Genomic DNA, 25,103 nt, shown 5'->3' with positions numbered 1-25,103 from the left:
GTCTAACCCCAAAAATTTTGCTAAGTTTTACTTCTACCACGTTTATCATGGTACTACAGCCGCGGTCCTAGAGATATTATTATAGGAGCAGTCATGAATTTGTTTGCTTCAGTTAGCAGTAAAGCACCCTTACCAACGTAATGACTCGGTAATTCATTAGTCGGTACTCCGTTATCAAAGATCAGTCACTACTCTTTTTAATAATTATGTTTTAGGACATTGTCTTCGAAAACTTTTAAACATCAGCGCTAGTGGAGCTTGTACGGTATTGTCGTATAATGATGCGCGTGCTGTACGGCATTATGATTGTCAATTGTGTTTACTCTCGTTGTTAATGTTATTATTATTATTATTTCTCGATAAAAAGTGTTATTACCCATTAAGCGTCCGTGATAGTAACTAGTGAGTACTACAGTTTACCAGACCAGTGTAAAATATGTTGTTTCGCGCTAGTGCGCGCTGATCGTACCTTCCTCCGAGTCTACTACATAAATCATTTGCGATTTGTTGGTTTTTCGCAGACGATGTACAACGGAATCGGTTTGGCAACAGCCCGTGGATCGGGTACCAACGGTTATGTACAACGGAATTGGGCGGCCATAAAGAAAGTCAAAGACCAGACGTCATTCAAGACTGAAGAGGAGTTGGCCAAAATAGATTCTGCCGCCAACCGTCAACCCAACCAGGAGCTGTTGGATCATGACCGCAAGCGAAAGGTCGAGCTAAAATGCATTGAACTTGAACAGTCGTTGGAAGACCAAGGGTATATATTGTTTGACGAATATTGTGTTGATAATATAAATCCGATGTCTAAAGATTATTTGTTATTTTTTTCAGTTTTTCCCAAGATGAAATTATCAAAAAAATTAATACTTTCAGAGTTACGTTATTGGGAAAACAAAAGAATACGACTGAATATGATGAATGTGGCAGACCTATGTAAGTTTAAATTATTATATATTGTAGATGGTTATTATAGTCTATTATATTTACCTATTTTTTAAATTTGATGTAAAACTCCTACTTAAAAATTAACTTGTTCCTAATAATGACTATACCTAGTTACCTATCATTTATTAATATTAGAGCTTTTATATTATACTGATTAACACTCTTTATTACATGATAAAAAGTGTTAATGTTAGTATTGTAGCAATATGAATTTATTAATCCTACATATTGAATGAGTCAAATTTTATTTATCTTGTATAAATTCAATTTTATTAACATTTATTTATAATTTATTAATTAGTATTATTACTTTTTGGTAAATTACTAATTTTTATAAGTGTTCCTCTGAATTAAAATTTGTGCTTTATAAATTTGATATATTTTATCTAGATTATTCTATGAAAGAAATAACTACAAATTCAGGTACTTATTCTATTCATTTTTTAATAAGATTCATTAAATTTAAAATTTATATTTAGTGATCAAATTATTGTTAAATAAATAATTTAATATGTAATCACTGTATGTAAAGGGAAGTTATTCCACTAACATTGCATCCCTGTTTGGATCAATACTACAACCCACCCCTCTTCACCATCAAAGGCACCACCCATTGGTAAACAGTGTATGAGTCACTGTATATATTTATGTATGCAGAAGTGTTTTTTTTTTCATTAGTTTTGTGTGTGTTTATTTTTCTCTGAGTTTAATAATGAGTGAAATTAGCTTTAAATAATAAAACATTATAAACTAACTATGTAAATCATGAAGGAACCACATTATAAGCCACCATGATCTAATAAAAATTAAATAAATAACTATGTCTTCCAAAATTTACATGTGATATTAGTATTTAAATAATACATTTAGTCTTCCATTTATTAATTTAATTAATATTAATCAAGTCTTCCAAATATTTAAGATTGTGATAAGATTTAACTTAATACTTTATATATTTTAATTACATTTTTTTATAATACTTAAATAACAATACTATGTCCAACCCAAATAATGTTGAACAACAATGTTTTAAACGAGTATGGAAAAAAACTCTTAGATCTGTGTTTAAAAATCCTACAAATGCCATGATAATGGCTGAAACAAAATCTATTCAACAAGTAAATGTTAATCTAAAAAAAAAAAAGACTAGACGACGGCGAAAAAAAAAAAATAAGCAGAATATTTGTGATTGTTGTACGGATAGAATACATAATATGAATGGCTCAGTATCAACTTCAAATGCAAACGGTTTATTATATCTTCATCATGTGCCTTGGGACTGTCTGAACACGGTTTGCATTAATGGAATGCAATTTGCTAATATTAATAGCTTAAAATCATTTTTAAGGTATTTTTAAATAAATAAATATAAAAGATTTTTTATTGCTTATCGAGACATATAATTTCTTAGCATTTTAAATTATGTATGGGTGGTAGTATATACCTGATATGAATTGATTGCTAAATACGTTTTTTATGTAGATAAACATATTTAATGTAAGGGGTGTCTATTTAAATGTAGGTAGGTCATAATTTATATAATAATTAATATCATAATTTTTTCTGTTTTGAAAATGATATTAATTTATTTTAAGAAGTTTACATGTATATTTTTATTGTATAGTCTTATATTATAAAATAATTAATTGTTATTTTTATTTCAGTGTTAGGGATACACATCAATTTGCTGATGAGCAATTAAAAAAGAATGCAAGACTTAGAGATGCTTTTGGTATATCAGAATTTTTTATTGAAGGCTCTAGCTTAGATCCAGAAAGAAAAATAAAAGAAGCAGCTCTGGCCCAGTTAAAAGCGTTGCAGGTGGATAAAGCACTTGAGCAAACACAAACGATTGAAGACACCTCAACAAATAAAGACAGCAGTATAGCAAACGAACTACAGTAAGAGTTATACTTTTTTTACTTGAATAACATTTTATAAAATTTAGAACATTTACAAGTTTATAATAGAAGTGTACAATTATTAATTCATTTTTTTTTTTCATTTAAGGTTCAAAAGTCCTAAGCACAAAAAGCGAAAGAAGAAGAAGTCAAAATCTCATAAAAGTGACAAGTATGTTTAAGACTTTAATTTTATAATAATTAATCAGAACATTTGTTAGATTTATGGAAAATTATGAAATATATTTGCCACTAAGCTGATGATCAAAGATTAAATTTGATCTTGTTTATGTAATAGTATTTTTATCTAATTTTAGTTTAGAAGAACTACAATTGTCTAAGTATACCTTTGATCATCATTTTATAGAAAGTAGATTTATGCATTTTATGATGCACTTAGATGTATGAAGTGAAAACTATTTGTTTAATTAGGCAATTTGTTGATTACTGTTTAGTTAAACTGATTAAAGGATATTAAACTAAATAGTGGTAAGTTACTATGTTTTCCATACAATAATTTTTGTTTTGGTGTGATTTTCCATACAGTATTGTATTCTGCTATACTCACATAAATACTAAATTAATTATTATTTTAACAATATTATTCATTTTTTGATAAGTAATAACTAAAAAAAAGAGATGAACATGGTTTTCTTGCTCTGTTCGAAATCTAATACACATGTTTTAGGATATTAATTGTTAATTTATTATTATATTTACTTTAATTATTTTTAAAAATATTTATTTTCTAATTAATATTGTTATTGTTTTATTTGTTATATTTACTATGATATATTAATATGTAGTTAAAAATTTTAATATTTCATATTTAATATGAACAAAATTCAAGATTTTTATTTGTCAATTTGAAATTAAATATTTTAAAATGAATAATTTTTATAATTGTATTTTTATTCCTCAATTAATTTTAAACTATTGAGACAAATATAGAAAACTATTTTATTTCAAATACATTTATGAGATAATTGAGATTAAATTAACAATTTTTTGGTCATTGGGAAATCTTAAAATATTTTAAATTAATTTTCAATATACTCAATGAATATAACTAAATAAAAATATTAACATTCGTAACTATCTTAATCTTTCAGAAAAATGGCAGGATAATATTTTTTTATGAATATATTTTTTTTTTTTTTTTGTAATTAAATAAATTCACACATTTCATTTAGTTGTCAATATTAAATAATTTATACATATATTGTTATTACAGGGAAAAAGGAAGTGAAAAGAAAAAATCAAAAAAACATAAAAAGAAACATAACTCTTCATCTGAAGATAGTTCAAGGTAGTATTTTTTTAATTAATAATTTATAAATAATTTAAAGTGGATTTTTAAATATAATTATTTGATATAATGCTGTATTAGTATTTATTATCACAATTCACAATTTATGCCTATCTAATATACTTGTTTTAAACATTGACACATTGACTGCATGTCTGCATATGTATTTTTGCAGTTTTTACTCAGTGTGCATATCATTTTTCTAAAAATAACTTTAAAAATTGCACTTATATTGTTATTAACATTCAAACAGCGTATTAATTCATATTTTAAACATGTGTTTAATCACTCTAAATGATAATAAAATAATATTCAGCAACGTGTCGGAAGTTATAATCCATTTACTTTAAATATAATATTATACTGGACGTCAAATGGCGTCAATATGCATTAAAACATTATTCTTTATAATTATCGCAATTATCATTTTTAGAGATTTAAGTTCTTAAAGGTAATATTTTCAGTTATAAATTCAAGACAAGTGTCAAAAATTTTATTTGCTTTTATTTTTTTCAAAAATCAAAGATTACTGAAAATACAATATAATCTTGTTATTACAAGTGTTTTTAAAATGTTATGAATACAAAGTTAGTAAATACTGATGTAGCAGTGTAGCACTATAAATTTTATTATAACTATAGCTTTTGGAATTATAGAATTCTTATAAATAATAATTTTAAAAATATAAAGTAAGATTTAATAATTCACTCTGTTTTATAATATAAGATTATTTTCTTTGGTTTACTTTTATATCTGATTCTTATGATTAATCTGTTATATTTAATGATAACATTTTCTTTTTCTTTTTTTTAGAACTGATGAAGTAAAAGTCAACAAGAATTTGTCTCAATTAAAATCCAAATATGATGATGATAAATCTAATAAAATAACTGAAACTAAAAAAAAATATGAGTCTGAAAATAATCATAAAAAATATACTAGGGATAATGATACAAAGGAAGTAGAATTTAAGTATAAGAGTGATCGGGAGGATTACCGTAAAAAAGATACTAAACTAGAAAATCCTAAAAACCCGAAGAAAGATAAAATAACTGAAGAAATCAACAAGTCAAAGTCTAAAGACATTGTTAATAATTCTAAAAAACAAGAAAATTCTCCTAGACATAAAACACCAATAAAAGAACGTGATCGAGATAGAGAGAGAGATTATGATAAATACTCATATAGACAAAGAAATCGTGATGACATTAAATCAAATAAAGAAAAATATGATAAAAAATCTGATAAAGCAGACTCAAAATACAATTCTAAGAAAAGGAATTCAAGAACTCCTATTAAAGAATTGAAGAAAAAACCAATTCAACCTGAGAGATTAACTTGCATTTCTGCTGATAGTGATAGTGATAAGTCTTGTTATACACCACCTCCCAAAGGTTTGAATGCTAAATTGAGTCAATCAAAAATTAATGAAGAAAAAAATTTAAAGAGTACTAAATATACATTTTCATTGCGCGAGGATAGTGAAGATCGTTTAGTTGTAACTAAGCCTAATGGAAGTAATAACGATTTGAAATCAGAATTACAAAATAGTGAAAATCAACATAAGAAACTTGAAACTCGAAAAACAAATGATAGAATAGATCAAGTATTTTTAGAATCTAGTTCAAGTGAAAACGGTGGATTAGAAGAAGATATTGATTTAAATATAATTAAAGAAATAACTACAGAAAAAATAAAAAAAGTATTTGAGTTACACGAAAAACAAGAGCAAGCACTGCTTCTTTTGAAAAAAAAGCTAATGGAGAAAAAACGTAAAGTTAGGACTTCTTCCAGTTCAAGTGAGAGCTCAGACGAAGAACCTATCAAAAAGAAAAGTGTCAAACGGAAACGTGTTAAAGATTCGTCATCTAGCAACAGGTTTGTATAAAATTTCTTTTTCATTACAGTCCATTATAGATTTATTTAATATTTAACCAAGACATAAATAATTTTATAAAATGTGTTCTTCAGAATGATTAATTTTAGTAAATTTATTTGTTTACAGTGATGTGAATACTAGAAAAAAATCCAAACGCTCACGCTCTAGTAGCAGTAGCAGTAGTGCAAGTGACACCAGTGTTGATCATCATAAGTCATCAAAACGATCTAAAGATAAATACTCAAAGAAAAAGTCAGTATCACGCCGTCGTACTAAAAATAGTACATCTCGATCTCGATCACGATCAGTGTCAGTTAGCTCAAATGAACGGCTACGTAAGAAGCGAGTTTCTTCAAGTGAAGAATCAAGTCCTAGGCGTAAACATAAATCATCCAAACGCAAACGTTCATCCCGAAGACCAAGGAGCAGTGATAGTAGTTGTAGCAGTCGATCATCACCATCTTACAATAACAAAAGACGTTATAGTTCAAGTCGTTCACGTTCGACTAGTATTTCATCTAGCAGTCATTACTCCCGCAGTTCTAGTTCAAGCCAGGACTCAAGCAGTTCTGAGTCTAGCCGTAGTTCAAAGTCTCGATCTGCATCTATACCTAGGCGACGGGGGTCGCCTAGTTTTTTGGATCGAAGACGAATTACAAGGTAAATTTTAATGTTGTGTGTGTTCTATACCTCCTATTTTATTTTTAAATTAAATATATCTTGAGTTAAACAATTCCATAAAATGTTTGTTTAAACTATATAAAACATAATATGTTTACATTTTTTATTTACTCAAATTCTCAAACAAAATAGTAAAATTATGTTCCTATCTCATTTTAAATTATGCTCGAATCACGATTTGGATGATGAGACTGGAACACAGGTATCAGGCTATCAGTTTATGTATTTTGTATAAATATTGTCCAGTGTGTGTAAAATACAACCTTTTTGTAAATTTATGGCAAGTCTTAATTATTATCTTACAAATAGATAAAATAAAATCGAAAATTAATCCAATTTAATTATTATAGTTGAATATAATTATAAAAAACAAGACATTTTGTGTGTATGTATTACATTTGATCCTATAATAAATGATGAGCCGTTAATTTATGAAAAAGTTATTTTTGCTAATTCAATATTATATTAGCAAAACAAATTTTATTTTGACTATTAATTATTTTTATTTTGCCACCCTTATGTGCTTTAATTGTCTTTTAATTATAACAATAATCATTATTTTTTTTTTCCTAGTAGATTATATTTATGCATGTTCATGTAGATATGAATTACTATTATCTATGCAATAAAAAAAAAAGTTGTGCGATTTGAATTTCTCAAAACCATTTTTTTTGTGTTTTTATTTCTTTACCATTATTATTATTATTTATTAAATATTTAAAACAAAACAAGTACTTGAATGCAAAATCGTACAAAACAAACAAATATACTATCCTGTGTACGTTTTTGTTATTCAACACATTTTATTGTAAATCCTCACGTATCACTTGAACCAGTGTAGTAGATCGTCATGGACACATTATTTAAAATATCGCTTGTAGGAAAAGCGAAAATGTGAAAATCATTTGTGCACTTTCAATTGTAATACCAAGAGACATCATACTTATGTTTTTGCTTTCAGATAAGTTATATGCATCATGGCTATATTATAATTTGTGTGATTTTATTTTTATTATTATTATTTTTTTTTTTTATTTAGATATGTAAAGTTTTGATTTTTGGCAGTTTTTTTTTTTTACAAGCTGGTAAATATTGAAATTCCATTTTCACCAAATATTTTGATTTCTGCAATGAAATCTTCAATAACGGTTAAAAATTATTTTGTAGTGCGAGAAAAAGACCCATCCCATACACAAGACTAACGCCGTTTTCCACCAATTCTGATACGGATAGTGTCATCAGCGTGCACGACTCACCAATTGCTGAGAGCCACTAACTCGGAATTTTTTCTTTGTAAACTAACACAATTTGTTATAGTGCAATAACTATTAGGCCAACGTTAAATAGTTAAGTTATCTAACTCTAGTCAAATATTTGTGGAGTGTGAAGTATCACATTTCATAATTTTATTATTTCAACCTTCCTAGCAAACATGTGATTTTATTATTAACATTCCACGTAGAGATTATAACTTATGAAATCTAGTCAAAAGTCTAAGTCATTCCTTTACGCCTTGTAAATGTTTTAAAATCTTTGTGATATATTATTTTTGACGGGAATAATACAATATTTTTCATGTTACCAATAATATGTTGTTCTATGTTATTATTTATTAATTAACTATAATTTTTTTTTCATTTATATATTATATATTATATATATATACAACATTTGTATGTTTAAAATATTGTTCTGATAATTTTCAAAGATGGACCAAAAATTTTGGCATTTAATTTTTTTTAAATTTAATGCAAAATATTAACTTGCAATTACATAGTATTCTATGTTTTATCATTTTTAAGCTTAAAAATATTATATTATTTAATGGATTTGATAGAAATAAAATAACTGTTTGTATTTATAACATGTGCAATAACAAACAAGCAAATTAATAACAACCACCTAACTATTGCTTTATTACAAGTTACCATTTAACAAATTAAATTTTAGACAGTTGTACAATTCATTTTCTTAATATTTATAAAATATCTTATGATTTGATTGCTGTCGTTCATTTGAATATATGTACAATAAAAACAGTCTTTTAAAAACTACAATTAACCCCTCCCAAATTTAAAATTTAAGCATAATATTAATGAATCTAATTGCTCAGTTCTTTGAAATATAAAAATGCTTTCAAAAAAATGTTTTTCAATCAACATCAATAATACCTAATAAGCAGATCTATGGAAAAATGTACAACTGTAATACAATTGGTAACAGTATTATACATAACCATAACAATTTTTTTTTGTGTGCATATATATTTGTTTTTGTTTTTTTTTTAATAATATTAAAATATATATATGAAAAAAAAAAATACTGAACAAAACGTAGTCTTGTAATGTAAAAAAAAAGAGAAAAGAGAATAGTAAAAATATATATTTATTATTTAACTCTTCATAGTCTGCAAAGTAGAAGAAGTGCTCCAAAAAAAGCAATCAGGGCTCCAAATATTGGCATTAACTTCATGGAATTTACATCTTGTGGATCAGGTGCTCTAGGTCCACTAGGATTTCTAGTGTGTTGTACCATTTTTACAGGATCCTTGTCACTAACAGATGGATCTTCTTCCACATCTACTTCATCATGTGTTTGTGGTTCAATATCAGAGTATAAATCTGGTAGTCTGGGTATATCTAAAAAAAAATTTGTACATATTCAATGTCAAAAATTTTAAAATGTACATATTATGTTCAATAGGTATACCAGATACCTAGTATTGAAAACTAATTTATAAGTACTAACCTGAAATCCTGCCTTTGGCTACAAGTACAGCATTTACTTTAGGGTTATCTCTTTCACCCTAATACACGAGAAAAGAAAAAACATAGTTATTAATAATGATGAAATCATCAACAATAAAATATTAAGTATCATTAATACAATATTCACATATTTCAAATTAATACAGTTTTATCGATCGTGTATAAACATGTCCACGCACAAGTTGTTTAAATATTTAAATGTTGTACAAATATAATTATTTACAATGTTCGTGTCATCAGTTATTTTTTTTTATAATTATAATTATATACTTAATATTTTATCTGCAAATTTAAAACCTTTCATTTCCTAATGATAGATTACCAAAATACTATAAAAGTTGAAATTGTCATAAACTTTCTTTTTTTAATTATGGAAAAATCAAACAATTATTTAAACAGCAAATAAAATATATGATTATTTTTCATGCAAATTAATTTAAACAATATAATAAGTTTTTTCTTTAAAATATTATTAAAATTTGATATTTTTATAACATATTTATTGAATATTGTGATGACAGAGTATATAATATTTACTTGTTACTTAAATCCATTTTGCAATGAAGATTTTTAAAATTAATAAATAGATTATTTAGGATTTGGTGTAATGCAACTATCTATAAGAAAGTAATATGGTATATTTTATCTGTATTTGATAAAACTGCAAACAAAATTAGTCAATAAATACATTGTGCAGCTATGATTCTCCATAGAACGTGTTGGATTCGATATGGATATTAAGCCTATGTTACAATTGCATAAATGTCATCAAATAATATATAGTTTACCAGATTCAAATTAAAAAATTGAAACAGGTAGGTAGAGTAATGAATTGGGCAAATACTGTGTACGTTATGCAAAAATCAAATTAAATTGAAAATAAACCATACTTTTATAAAATCCACTCGAACGAGATTTCCTTTAATTTCAGATATCTCTCCTCTCCAATATAACGTCGTACCATCAACCGTGAATTCAATATACTCGTCGTGAGCGGAACCGAATCCGACTTTGTCGTAGATATCCAACTGCGGTACCACAACGTGTTGTCCGTTCAACACAACGTCAAACACCTGAAAAGAAAAAAATGCAGCCGATAATAATAGATATCGTTGTTGTTTTATCGTTTGTTCGATAGGGATCCGCGGGCGGTACCTTTAAGCCACTGTTGGTGAAGTACACCTCGCTGAACTTGAGCACCATCACGTAGTCGCCGTCCTGCATGACGGGTATATCGTAACCGAAAGTGGTCTGCGAATACCTCTCGGTCTGGTACAATATCTGGTCGTGGGGCTTGACCCGCTGTATGGACAGCTTCTTGCCGTAGTCCGATTCCGTGCCGATCCTGTTGAAGTCCCTCTGGTACAGGATGCCGTAGCTGTCGACGTGTGCATCTCCACCGGCGTTGACGGCGAAAATCACGTCCTCCTTGTCCAGGCACCGGCACAGCAGCGCGTTGGCGCACAGGAGCAGGACGAACAGCGGCCACGCCATGTCGTAGCCGCCGGCCAACATCGGCGGACGGGCGGTGCGACGAAACGCGGCTGACGACGGTGCCGGTCTGTCAAGCGGCGACACGGGCCATACTACACTACCGGTGATGTCGCGGGCGCCGGTTAGTCGCACGGTGTGGCCGCGGCTCGCACGTACGACGTCATGCGACAGATTTTCGTTGACGTGTTCGCCGTCCGCAATCCATTTTTGCCAACTAATCCGATCTGAATCGAGCACGGTAATCGTCGTCCGCCGTTGTGATCATGAGTCATAGTCGCTATGCGAACGCCAGATCCGCGGTATCGTCCAACAATAATATTCCATAATGTAGTGTCGCGATTATAATAATAATAATTTTTTATTATTATTATTATTTTTGTTGTCGTCGCACCGACAGTCGGGAGTCGTATTAACGATTTTTTATCAGAGAGTAGACTCCGACGTGGTCATGAGTAGTTAAGAGGTGGGCTGTTCCGACAAAACGAAAAGCGATATAGTAAATTAATTATTAACGTATTAGGTACATGTATAATATCATAATATCATTTTACTGAATTACAGAATAATAATACAAGTACAACATCTGAGTATCAGACGGTAACAACTTACAAGTGCATTAAGTTCAATAGTCCAATAATACTGTTCAAAGTGTCAACTTACTACTGGAATAACATAAGATAAAATATAGCTGATAATATATAATATTATGGATATTATGTGGAATACTATAAAATCGTTGAAATCTGACGTGGGTGATTGGTGACTGGTGAGCGGTCTTATCAATTCTCCCCAAGTTGGGTTCCTATTTAACTCCTTGAAAATAGATAATAATTCCCGCCCTCATTTAAATAACAATCGTAAACACAGTATTTAGTCTTAAACCATCTATCAGCCATCAACGTGTATAATTATCCAAATTAACTACAAGAATAATCCAAATATAATCGAAATGATTTTCCGTCAATAGAACGGTAAACATATCTAAAACCAGGTAAGTTAAAGGCCACGACTACTACAAGATATCGGTACTTGGATATCTTCTTAAAAATAATAATCGTTGACTGAACTGAAATTTTTTTTGGCAAATCATAATTCATGTTAATCGCTCTAATAATATTCATCAATAAATATTGATCCAACCACCTCCTTCAATTACAATCGTATTATCTCATATAACGATTCACTATACTGAATCAAAATATTTTACATTATTAATTTAGCATAATATTATTACCTTAATAAGGTCTTTCATGTCTCTGTATTTAACACATCAATTACAGTGACGATACGTCGTGATCTGCTCGATGACAAGAATATCTACGATGTACTAAAATGATATTTTATGAAAGTGAAATACATTTTCCTATATCAGCTTATTCGTTATTAAAATAGTTGGTGGACATCGGGTCATATGAAAAAAGAAAAATTCGAAAACGGTAAACCTCTACAGTTGATCAAAAACAGTAAATTCTAAATCTTAAAGTCAAATACAGATTTAACACATAATTCGTATACGGCAGCACCATCTAACCAACGTAGTAATCAGCCGTTGAAGCGGTTTTTCGTACTACGATCAAAGTTAGTAAAGTCGGATGTAGATACCGCTGTCATGATTATGGTGTGAACGAGTCAACCGAATATAATTTAAACCGAAGAGAATTTCCACCCTTCACATTCGTCGAGATTACCATTGATTGTAAGTAGTACTGATTATAAGCGCGATCTAAGATTTATTTAAGTACACAATACCGAGATTATAACTCATAATTTATACTAAGGTAAAAAGCTGATAATCATAGTAGATATATTGGGTAAATATGTTACACATAATTATTAATGATGTGATTTTTTTTTGTGTTCATCATCAGGTTTTAACTCAGTAAAACTTGTAACAGTACTTTAACTTTGGTGGTAGTTTCTGGAAGTAAATTGGATTTAGCTAGTATTTTTAAAAATAATTAGGTAAACCTAAAGTATTTACGATAAAACAAAAATTTAACGAAATAGCAGTTTTTATAGAATTACCTAAATTTGTTATTTTGTTTTACCTAATTGAAATTTTTTTAACCATTTAAATAGACATGAAATGATTGTCACCAAATATGTAATATTTATATAGATAAACATTGTCTAAACATAAAACAATTTTGGTTTTTTTTGTGCTAACGAGTATAGTTATTTTCAGTTTTCCATTCGTTATTATATTAATAATAAAAATAATCTTTTTTAATCAAAAATAATATCTCATGACTCATATTCAGATCTTCATATACAAAATATTATAAAATATAAAGTAACATATTTTTTTATTATACTTAGATTTTTAAGTTGGTTGAAAATTATGATTTTTTGTAGGTACCTACATTATCTTGTGGTTAAATACTTAAGTATTCATACAATTATTAATTTTATATTACCTAATACTTGAACATCGAACTTAAGATTTTTCATAATTTATTAGATAAGTATTACACAATTTTAAAAATATTTAAAATTGGTACATAGTCCGCATAGTCGTATTTTTATTTTAGACTTTTGAAATTTGTTTTTTTTTTGACGAATTGGGATGTTTGATAATTTTTCTTCTAATTATTTTAGTAAATAAGAGTATGTTTGTTATAATTCGAAAAATTAATAATTACTAATTAAAAATTATTAGTTTATAGGTACACTTCATTTTTTTTTTTTACAATTAAATTTTCAAAATATTTAGACACATTGGAAGCTAATTTATACCGTGGTGTACTGGTGTTATTTACACTATGCTAAGGTACCTACTGTAGTCATTGGCAGCATTTACGATTTACTATTAATTTATTAGTCAAGAACATTAATAATAATACTTATATAGTTATATCATATATTATTTTAACAATTAATTGTTATAGAATATTATAGGCAATATTTTTTCGTATTACTTATATATAAAAGATAAATTACTAAAATAGTTATATAATTTTTTTTTATAAAATAATCTTAAAAGTTATGGAGATTACCTAACTCCGCTTAGAATCGTATTAAGCTTGATTTAATCGTGACACGCGGACAAAAATCTCTATGTCTTACTTTCGTACACTCTGAGCTAATGACTAAAATTTAATTTAGTAGTCACCAGTCAGTACTGTTCGTTGTAGGTGAGGTACTATGGCATATAATTATCGTTTTATATCTGTTTCTTTTAGATCTTATTGACCATAATATGATGTATCCCAGCGCTCTTTAGTCCTAAGACTTCTTTGACCATTGATATTTATATGATTACACTTCAACGATATTCAGTCATAGAACTAGAATGTTAATCGAAGTAAAAAAAGTTTAACACGATTGATGAACAGAAACATTTCTATTACACTAAAACATACATAATATTATACCTACTACCATAGCATAATAAATTTCCTTCTTGGGTCCTACCTATGGCAGCGACTTAGGAACATATTAGTAAATATTGTTATTATTTATTTATTAATAACAAACAGAGTCCAATGACCAATAGTAACAGAATATATATATGCAGAAAACAGGCAGATACAAAATAAGATTAATTAAGAGGCCGTTCTGGTACTAAAATTCGACCGTAAAAACATGCTTTCGTACTTCCCATTTTCTTCAGCTCTTGTTAATCGTATAACAGGATTTTTTCACCAAAATAAACTTGAAAAGTTCTTCTATACAACTAAATTTCAAATTTTCAAAAAAAATTTTCAAGTCGGTTATAATTGCGTTTGAAATTTCCAATTTTCAAAAAATTATATAAAATAGACAAAAAAAGATACCAAAAAACTGGAACGCAGTTTTCTAGAAGAACTTCCCAAGTTTATTTTGGTGAAAAAGCGTATGCTTATGGCTATATAAAATTCTTAGCACTCTTGAGTACTACATAATATATTATACCTATTTGATTATATTAAAATATTGCATACTATTGCGTCGGTATGCTATATAATATCTGTCTATACTTCTATACTAGTATAAAGTATTATATAGCTGAAGAGTTTGTATGTTTGAACAAGATAATCTCAAAAAACGACTGGACCCATTTAAATAAAAGTATTATATCAATGAATTCATTGAGACTCTTGAGGATGTTTTTAGCTTTTTTTTTCAATCCATATAGATTCCTATAGAGTTGCTGACACGTGGATTATATTTTAACTCCTGATAATTAAATAATTGGTTACAGTAATAAATGAAAAAAAAATCACATAACATTGTTAAATCAATACATTCATCACTTCGTTCAGAATCTAAAAATGGTTTGGACTAGTCGAATCGACATGCGTTTTACTATGGAAAATTTTTAATAATAAAATAAAATTATAGGTATTTAATATTTTATTTTTGTTATTAAAATGCGCAAAAATATGAATGTACGTACCTATTGAACTACTTGAGCTATTTGACAAAAGTTTCAGAGATTGATATTAGGAAAGTTTAGAATATGTTTGAAAATCTATAGCCAAGTGTATGGCAATGGGTTCATTGCCTATTTTGGTCAAATTAGTTTACCAAGATAGGTGTCTACACAAATGCTGATTTTGCACGTGAACTAAAACTGAGATACACCGATATACCACCGTACTTAAGATTAGTTTAGTTTTTCTTGGCGAAGTCGGGTTATACAGTAGTGTACCTATTATATGATATCTAATGTTAATGGTCATCTATAATAGATAACAATTATACGTAATGATTTATTATTTTATTAAGTATCATTAAACTTAAATTTAATATGACTATCTTAGTATTCTACTATACATATAGTATTCTACAATATAGTCCATCCTAATTAATGGTAAAGTACACAGTAAATCTTAAAGCAACTTTGCCGTTAACAAAAAAATAATATGTCGGTTATAAAGTATCGGTAACATACAGAGTGTTTTTACTCAATGAATACTTCTATTATTTAAAAGTAGTGGAATTTATTCAAGTTTTTATGGAAAGGGATCAGTAGAAATAAACCTTTGTTTTAAGGTTTTTATAATGTCCGGAGAAAAAGTGAATGAAAAAATAATTTTAGCTAGGTCCCCCAAATCCGCATTAACAACCATGCATATTTGACAGTGAGCAAGCTTTATCATAAATCATCGTGACAGCAACTATCATATATTATTGTCCTTATAGTAACATTTTCTTTAAACTTATGATTACGATGATACTGTTAGGTGTAATAATTGAAAGTTGCAACTATAGCGTTTTACTATATCATTATTTTAATTTATTATTGTAGATCCAGTAGCTTTGATAGTAAAATAGGTGATTAGTTCTATTGACTACAATATCTTATGTGTAATATATATTATATATATTGTAAACTGTAGAGTAGATATATGTAATATATAAGTATTGTTTTATTGAAAAAGAAAATTTGCAATCTATATAGCATATGTACAATAATCAAATATGATAGATATATGGTGTGTAGAATAATTTATTTATTTTACATTTTATTATGATATTAGTATGAAGAAGAAGCTATTTTATTGACAGAACCTTCAAATCAGGCAAATTTATAATTAAATAACTACAACTTTTTATATAAATATGAATCATATTAACTTTTCAAGCTTTTTTTTTAAAATATTAAGTCACTAACATCCTTTTTTAAAATTTGGAATTACCATTTCTGACCAAAATTTGCTTGTCATTATTATAGGACTTACCTATTCAAATGTTTATATCACAAAGCTACAGTACCAATGATTTTCTGGTATCTTAGAATTTAGATATATGTATAGAAAATTTGTAATTGAAATTATTTTGGTGGCCATCAATTAGTTTGCTATTGATTGGAATTTGAATTTTGATCGTAGGTTTTTAGAAGTATTTTGATATTCTTGTAGAATGTATTAATAAAAAAGGATAAAAAGGATTTGACCCTTAGCTTTTGTATACATTTATTCTTGGAAAATATGACCATGAACATATTATATGAATTATGTATATATGCTTAGCAAAGTGTCCAAAATAAAAATTTTTTTCCATAATTTTGTCATTATTCTGTATCCATATTACATTCTTATTTTGTTATTATCTATTTTTATTACTTATCTGTCAATATATTCTTTTCTAGCATTGGAAAATTGCGGTATCTGCCAGCACACAGTGATGTCTATCAAACATTGCGATATTCGATACGACGAGTTTTATAATATTTTCTTGTTGACTTTGTCATAAACGACCGAATGGCACTTTGGTTTTAAATTGTTTGGTCCAAAATAAGAAAAATTACTATTTGCATGCAGATTTTGCTAGTACCATGGAATATTTATTTTTAAATTTAAGTTATTTGAAAAACAAAAAACCTTATGATGATGATATTCGTTAGAAATATTTTGACTGTTGCTGTATCTTCAGAATATCGTATACCGTTTCAGTACTCAATAACTACATTTTTAATAACCACATCTATAATTATTAATTTACTATATCAACCAATAAAATCCATTGAAATTGTACTAAAAAAATGTAATTTAACTTTTATAAGCGAATCGCAGAAAATTGTAGCATTTCATTGAAATTATACATATAAAACACTATAGTTGAACCTACTAAGATAATTGGATTTTACTATGAACTATTTTTAATATAAAGTATCACCTAGATAATTGTTTATTTTATGCACGTTTTATAGTTATTTGTACAGGTTAAAAAAAAAATAACAATAATAATACATAATACGATATCATGTAAAAATGATATACGAATAATTGTACTTTATTATAATATCTTATTAAGTTACTAAAAGATAAGATATTTTTAAGAAAATAATATTTATTATATCTCATGTTTGTTCAAAATGAATATGACTTTTAAAAATTTGAGATTTTGGTATATTTTTGATATCAGAGTTGGTCAACATTTAATCTAGATAGGTAATATTGTTCGAATAGATGTAGGTGTTCTAATAAAAAATTATTCAAATATGTGGTTTTTTTTATAATTATTTGAACAATTTAAAAACTAATTATTTTTATTTGATTATTCGAATAAATATGAATCCAATTAGTTTTCAAATATTATAATAATTGAGCTTGAGCTCTAAAGTATAAACAAAGATTTTTAGATAGATGGGACATGTGCCATATATTTATAAAAAGTATCTGATTAATCTGATGATATCTATTAAAGTATAATCTAAACATAGAAAAATGGTTTTTTTCAAATATACTGGTACTTAATAAAATATAAAATAGCAACATCCACCAATCAAAGAAATATTTTTACGATATAATATACACTACTGTCATCATCACTCGTCAGGTGCCGTTGAAAGATTTTTCATGCATTTTTCTATGTAACTATGACCAATTTACTGGAATATAACAAACTGTCAGATGATATTATGTTAAAGAAAAAGTTATTTTGAAATTCAATAATATTAGTATAATGTTATTATTGGTTAATACTTAAATTATTATTATTATTATTATTATTAACGATTATAGTAACTCAAATAATACATTATATATATATTTCTTTACTTTTTTCTATGACTATGTTTAAATTTGTATTTTCTTAATATTAATTTATGAAATTTTATAATTTATTTGAAATAAAATAAGATTACTTGTAATCGTATAACTTAAAATACAATGCCAACTATTATATTTTATACTTGCGTACTTCAAATTAGTTAATTATCAACTAATGTTTAAATCAAATAAAATTATTAATAATTATTCAAAAAATTATGTTTGAAAACTAGTCGAATAATTAGTAATGAAAATTATTCGATTCATTTTTGTTTGAAAAATTCATCAGAATAAAATGTTATTTAAATATTATTTTATTAAAGTAGTACTTTATTTTGTTTAATATAGTGTTATGTACAATAATGATTTATCTATATTATTTTTTTCTCTGAATAATTTCAAATAAAAGAAGTAATAAAAATATTTATTATAGTTATATTTATATAAGTAAAGTTAAAGAAGTAATAGTTAGGTGATGTACCATATACATATAGTTTCTTACTTTAATAAAAATAATTTATCTATGTACCTATATATTATACTATATAAGTATAAAAACGTTAAACCATGTATACATAACTACAAATTAACTTTTGAGTACTTATTTCTTATAAAACGGATACATCAATATATTTTTACGTTTGTTATTACTATAACTATTTCCTATTCCTTAGATGATAGAAGAAATAAGGTATAGAGATGCAGATAAAATTAAAAATTTTTACCTCTTCACTGTTTATTAGGTACTCGCAGTAATCTTTCCTAAAAAAAGTTGTTTTTCGGCAATCAATATACCTAATGTGTTATGAATAAATTATATGAATTAATTTGAAGTTATTATATCTTAATATATTGTATACCATCATCTTGAACATCATATATATGTTATAATACATTATACGTTTACTTTTTCATTGAAATTTGTTTTATCTATTATGATAATAGATTATTTAGATTTTTGTTTAAAAAAATAGTTAAGATACAAAATATAACTAATTACATAAAAAAAATTATAACTAATTCTATAACTTTCATGTTATTTTATATTTTTAATAACCCAAATTGATTCGTACACGAAAGGCGTGTACGATGTGTTCTATTAAAATGGCTTTGCTTATTTTTACTATTAAAGTATTACCTATATGTATATATAGATAATACATAGTACATACAGTATGCACACTACATATGTACACAAATACATATATACATATATAGGCGAGGCTGTGCGATGACATTGACGATCTGAGGCTTTCGACTGACCAATGACAAACTGGCTCCGCCCCATAAAATCTCGCATCACTTTGCTACCGTACCGAGGTCATCGATGATCATCATTCTGCTGACAGCAATATGGACAGCTCCGAAGGAAGACGACCAAAGTGCGCGCGATGTAGGAACCACGGCGTTATATCATGGTTGAAGGGTCACAAAAAACGGTGCTCATACAAAGAGTGCGTGTGCCCCAAGTGCAATCTTATAGCTGAAAGGCAACGGGTTATGGCTGCTCAAGTAAGTCGGCAAAAGTTCTTATTATCTTTTTTTTTTTTTAACAATTATTAGTTTTTTGTAAGATTTAAATTTTATTAGATTTATGTCTATATATTTAATGTATTATTTCAAAATTAATTTTTTATCATTTAAGTCTTCGAGCATACATTAATTTCAAAAAACTATTTTAAGATATATTTTCAACTACATTGTCAATTCTGTCCAGTATAGCATTACGTATTACCAATATTGTTATTAAAAAAAAAAAACATATTTTTAATTCAATATAATGATTTTACATTTTTATAGATTTAACTAAGAAACTAATTGTTATTTTAAAGTCATTAATTAATTTAGTATATTTTCTATTATATATTTATATATGAATAATCGTTTTTTCTATTATGCTTTTTTCAAATTGTATTATTTAAAATAATTTTTAATTACTATTAACTGAAAAAAATTTATATATTTTTGTATCCTATTACTTTTTGGAGAATATGTTTGGGTGATGTTTATTTATCTTAAATAATCTTCCAATAAAAAAAATAATAAATAATATTTCAGATAATATTTTATTACAATAGCAGATCAGCAAACTTAAAGATTAAAGTATGTTTAGTTTTGTGTGGGTAAATAAATCTAATTCCATTTTCTGTTTTTTTTTTTTAATTAAATACACAATGAATTATGATATATTATTTATTTATTTTTTGATTTTTAATTTTTATATAAATTGATATCTATCCCTTATGATATACGATTTGAATTTGAATCTAAAAAGTTACAATTTATTTATTTGTACATATTGATGACTACATTATTAAATTGATTATTTTTTAATAATATGACATAAATATATAATAATACGGTTATATAAATTAGTTAGAGATTATTGATAATTTATTAGTTAATTATAATACGACTTATAATTATTACGATTTTGTGAATTATTTTATGATATAGCAGTAGATTTGTTCCTAAAATAAATTAATAATTTAAAGGTGGCATTAAAAAGGCAACAAGCGGCCGAGGATGCTATAGCATTGGGATTGGCTTCGGTTACTTCCGGAACTAAGTACGGATGCTTACCACAAGGTCCTATATTTGGTATGACTGTTCCCACATCCAAGTCTCCTGACAGTACGTAAATTGATACTTCCAATTATTAGAATGGTATAAATTGTCGAGTATATTTTTAGCGAAAGAAGAAACTGCTCGACCTGAAGAAAACTCGGCAGCGACTTTACAGGTATCAGATGGGACCAAGGGTGTTGTACCACCGGGTTCTCTCGATTTGCTTTGTCGATTATTTCCAGAAAAAAAACGATCGGTCCTAGAACTGGTACTTCGTCGTTGCGAACATGATTTATTGAAAGCTATTGAGCATTGTGTACCTTTATGCAAGTCTTTGGCAGCCACTCCAAAATCTCGGAAGACTAGCACAGGTAAATACGTTAGATTTTTTGTGGTAAATTTTATCATTTTATAAAGTTGGTATTTTAGTTAGTCAATAGTAAGAAAATTTGAATACTTTTCTCAAAAATCATTAAAAATTAACTAAAAATCATGCGACTACGGAAATAACTACGTTACAATTTTTCAAAAAACTTGATTTTTGTTGGTATAAACTATAATTCAAAAACGAATAATTATAAGCTTGAAAGTTTTTATAAATGCATTTTCTAGACCTGATGGAATTTTTAAAGTATTTTGGATCGTTTTATAATATATATATATATTTATTTTATTTTATAAATATTTAAAATGTTGGGATATTTTCGGGTTTTTTTCAATTGATTTTGATTTATGTCAAACACTTGAACAGCTTGAAAATGTAATACAAGCAAGATTAAAATTTTTCAAATTTTCAAATTATTTTGCTATTAAAAATTCATCAAATATTCAATTTTAATATCTAAGTTTTGAAAATGTAAATACTTAAGATGCAAGATTCTACAAGATATTATAAAAGTTATAGAGTAATAATTGTTCTTACATTTTCTAGCGGTTATAAGTAAGAAGTTACAGTAATTTAAAAATATATAAAATACATATAAGAGTGTTGTATTTTATTTTTACTTATATATATACTCGTATATATATAGATAAAAAATAACAAATATAGATGTGTTGTTGACTTTTCGTAATTAAAAAAATACTAGTTGTATAGATTTGAAAAATTGTGCAGTTAGGTACATATAGGTATTATTATTTTATAACACAATACAATCTTCAAAATATTTTAAATTATTTATACCGTGAACTTATTTTTATTATTCATTCGTCTTAACTAATAAGTTAAAATATACAGCATTTTTTATAAAAACTGAACAATTTATCAAATTATGAAAATACTAATAGGTAATAATAATATAAATGGATGATCCAACGGTCTTATGACCTCAGAGTATTTTTTTTTTATATACGTGCATTTTATGATGCTTATTTACACATATATATTAAAGTAATATAGACACCTACTCAATAACAAGGTGTATTCAGCATCTACTAATTATAATATACAGCAGACCGTGTAACTTATTTTTTTTTATATGAACAATTTTTTAGATAAGGTTGAAACACCTCAGGCTACTAATATTGGTTCTGCATTTATGCCTTGGGGCTTACACCGTGAACCACCAGTGGCTCATCAAAATACTCGAAGACAGTTAGCCACTAGATTGACTTATCATGTACCAGAACCGACAACTACATTATTTCACCACTTTCGGTAAATATTTACATCATACAATTTTTTTAATTTAATTTTTCTATTTTGGGTATATTTTTAACTATTAAAATTACTTTTTTTTATTTATTTCTATTATGTAAAAATACTGGAGAGAGAATAACAAACTATATATGCGTTGAATATTAGGAGTGTATATTTTACTCGTTGGTTGTGGGTTAGCTATAAACTGCAAACTAACAAAATATAATAGAGGTAATTTAATAAGTTATGATTAATTTTCAATATAGTCAGTTGATATATTTTTAATAAGATATTTCAAATGAAAGCTTAAAGAAAATTTTTAAATACCTAGGTAAAATATATGAAATTCAACCAATATTTCCTTGTTTTAATAGTTTGAAATATTGGGAATTGAGTAATTAATTATATATAGTTTAAGGAATAATAATTAATATTATACATATCTAATTATTCTAACTAACTAAACATTATAATTCATTTTAAATAAGATAAATTGATAAATACATTAAAAAGAATATAATTATAGATCAATGATATTTATTTTATTTTATTTAATATTTATTTTAAACTTTCACTCGCCAACTTCCTACATAATTTTACCAAACCTCCGAAGGAGTTTTATTCTACCTAAATGTTTTTATACATCAATACCGTTTTTAAGTCATAACTTATTATTTAATATTATTTAGAAAGATATTTTTTAACTACATACAATAATAGATATATTTAATGGAAATTTTTGTATTTTCAGGACCCAATCTACTGGAGTTTCGTGTGGACCGCCTTTTTATTTGCCGCCGTTTTTGCTAGAATCAGCCGAGTCATGCCATGTAGCCAATTGTGCCGAATGTGCATCAGCTGCAGCTCAACAGATATGAAATACTTGGAATCGTTTTTACTGTTATTATATTCAATTAAAATGTATAAATATATAGATATTTGTATAAGTTCGTAACTTGTATATTAATTTTAAGTTGTATCAAATAATAAATATTAATCTAATATATATGTTCATATTATATACATTATACATATATAAATATTATACGTACATACATATATAATATACTTTTGATTGGCTGAAATTAAATTAATTTTATTCTTTAAGTCCATTGAACTCGGAACACAAATTATAATGTTCCTTTCTACACTGTTTCAAGCAGAATCAAATTTAATAAAACAAAGATAAATGATGACAACTCGATAAAAGTATGGGTTAGCTAACAATAGTGCTTTTGGCAGGAAACAAAAGAATTTCTGGACTATTTTCAAAACGGTTTGAAACGTTTCTCGAGGAGTTATATTTGTGTTTGTGTGTGTGCGTCTGTCCACTTTGACGAGTTTTCGAACATTATTGTGAATGATTTGAATACGTAATTTATTTATGTGACAGCAAAAAGATTTCGTAAACACGCATCGATCGTAGTTTAGTTTTTTTTTTTTTGAAACGGAGTACGATATTTTAGATGTAAAATTAACAGTTTTATTCATGCACTAAATCACTACCCAACTGAAATCATGATTGTTGTAAGTCACATTGTGTCGGTTAAATATGTACCGTAACCTGAGTAGCACTTGAATCGGTATCAAATAATATTATTCATGTAATAGATTATTTTACTGGGATCATATAATATTTTATAATAATTATAGTGACAACTGAATCAAATGAACGATACCTATCAACTTACAACTAACAATTGCAGCTGTTTGCTTATTGTCGAACATAAACAACTCGGATTTAAAATATATCAGTGAATTATTATTGTTTATTTATTATTCATTACAAATTACGAGTACTATTACTAAATATCAATCGGAACAGTCAACATTAACATCTGTGGTTAGTGTACACTACACGGTACGAAGCAATGAAAATTGTAAACGTGTACGATAATGCAAATACATAAAAAAAAAAAAAACCCTATTACACTATCAATCACATAATGTTGCATTGCACATCATTATAGTCGTGATATCACACGAAAACTAAAACCAAAATAATGTAATTTCCAATCGGACGTAAAAGACGTGTGCCGTGATGTCTTACGACACGAATTTCGGCGTGATCGCGTCCCGCACAATAGTTTTCTGCACGGAAATGACGGCGTCTTATTATTGCTATCGTATTAAATAATTTATATCGACTTGACTTGGTGCGTGCACTGTCAAAATATGTATAATAATATGACATTCGTCAGAGTTACGTATATAATTGCCCGGTGTCGATGTATAAACCATCTGGCACAGACATCATCGGTGGGCGCGAGAGAGGCGATTGGGTCTGAAGGGCAGGCAGGGCAGTAGTCGGGGGGGGGGAGACCTTACAAAAACTAAGACGTTGAAAACAAAAATCTCAACAAGTACTATCACGTCTGTATATTATTTCCACCGCCGTCGTGTAAGTATATAATATATATATATATAAAAATAAA

General features: G+C 26.9%; 3 protein-coding genes across 8 annotated transcripts; 2 read left to right on the top strand and 1 right to left on the bottom strand.

The window, feature by feature from the left end:
- The first annotated feature begins 53 nt into the window (after positions 1-53).
- LOC114119603 (serine/arginine repetitive matrix protein 3) lies at positions 54-9,043 on the top strand. 6 transcript variants are annotated; one of them, XM_050197458.1, is made up of 11 exons: positions 54-148; positions 216-402; positions 522-763; positions 838-939; positions 1,342-1,374; positions 2,616-2,852; positions 2,962-3,024; positions 4,087-4,161; positions 4,975-6,039; positions 6,167-6,700; positions 7,889-9,043. In XM_050197458.1, exons 3-11 carry the CDS (start codon positions 525-527, stop codon positions 7,995-7,997), a joined length of 2,457 nt encoding a protein of 818 aa, XP_050053415.1. In that variant the 5' UTR covers positions 54-148; positions 216-402; positions 522-524; the 3' UTR covers positions 7,998-9,043. The 6 variants fall into 6 exon arrangements, 5 of the variants coding, with proteins under 5 accessions (XP_050053415.1, XP_027837010.2, XP_050053417.1 ...); XM_050197460.1 differs by adding an exon at positions 7,761-7,806 and having other exon boundaries at positions 117-402; XR_007603211.1 differs by having other exon boundaries at positions 117-402; positions 6,167-6,923.
- Positions 9,044-9,090: 47 nt separating this feature from the next.
- On the bottom strand, positions 9,091-11,742 carry LOC114119605 (malectin-A). The gene is made up of 5 exons (XM_027981213.2): positions 11,593-11,742; positions 10,645-11,451; positions 10,380-10,562; positions 9,470-9,527; positions 9,091-9,360 (listed from the first exon to the last, which is right to left on the bottom strand). Exons 2-5 carry the CDS (start codon positions 11,002-11,004, stop codon positions 9,122-9,124), a joined length of 840 nt encoding a protein of 279 aa, XP_027837014.2. The 5' UTR covers positions 11,005-11,451; positions 11,593-11,742; the 3' UTR covers positions 9,091-9,121.
- Positions 11,743-11,818: 76 nt separating this feature from the next.
- Positions 11,819-23,615, top strand: LOC114119606 (doublesex- and mab-3-related transcription factor A2-like). The gene is made up of 6 exons (XM_027981215.2): positions 11,819-12,679; positions 19,680-19,973; positions 20,957-21,095; positions 21,155-21,400; positions 22,524-22,686; positions 23,420-23,615. The coding sequence occupies exons 2-6, from the start codon at positions 19,815-19,817 to the stop codon at positions 23,544-23,546; spliced, it is 834 nt and encodes a 277-aa protein (XP_027837016.2). The 5' UTR covers positions 11,819-12,679; positions 19,680-19,814; the 3' UTR covers positions 23,547-23,615.
- The last annotated feature ends 1,488 nt before the right edge of the window (positions 23,616-25,103 follow it).

This window comes from Aphis gossypii, chromosome 1 (genome assembly GCF_020184175.1).
Source record: "Aphis gossypii isolate Hap1 chromosome 1, ASM2018417v2, whole genome shotgun sequence".
Taxonomy (NCBI): domain Eukaryota; kingdom Metazoa; phylum Arthropoda; class Insecta; order Hemiptera; family Aphididae; genus Aphis; species Aphis gossypii.
This window is presented reverse-complemented; position numbering and strand designations above follow the sequence as displayed.

Coding starts and splice junctions, on each gene's coding strand:
- LOC114119603 (XM_050197458.1), top strand. CDS start 525: ATGTACAACGGAATCGGTTTGGCAACAGCCCGTGGATCGGGTACCAAC. Junction 3,025..4,086: donor AAATCTCATAAAAGTGACAA/GTATGTTTAAGA, acceptor TTGTTATTACAG/GGAAAAAGGAAGTGAAAAGA. Junction 6,040..6,166: donor GATTCGTCATCTAGCAACAG/GTTTGTATAAAA, acceptor ATTTGTTTACAG/TGATGTGAATACTAGAAAAA.
- LOC114119605 (XM_027981213.2), bottom strand. CDS start 11,004: ATGTTGGCCGGCGGCTACGACATGGCGTGGCCGCTGTTCGTCCTGCTC. Junction 10,563..10,644: donor TCACCAACAGTGGCTTAAAG/GTACCGCCCGCG, acceptor TTTTCTTTTCAG/GTGTTTGACGTTGTGTTGAA. Junction 9,361..9,469: donor AGCCAAAGGCAGGATTTCAG/GTTAGTACTTAT, acceptor ATTTTTTTTTAG/ATATACCCAGACTACCAGAT.
- LOC114119606 (XM_027981215.2), top strand. CDS start 19,815: ATGGACAGCTCCGAAGGAAGACGACCAAAGTGCGCGCGATGTAGGAAC. Junction 19,974..20,956: donor AACGGGTTATGGCTGCTCAA/GTAAGTCGGCAA, acceptor AATAATTTAAAG/GTGGCATTAAAAAGGCAACA. Junction 22,687..23,419: donor ACATTATTTCACCACTTTCG/GTAAATATTTAC, acceptor TTGTATTTTCAG/GACCCAATCTACTGGAGTTT.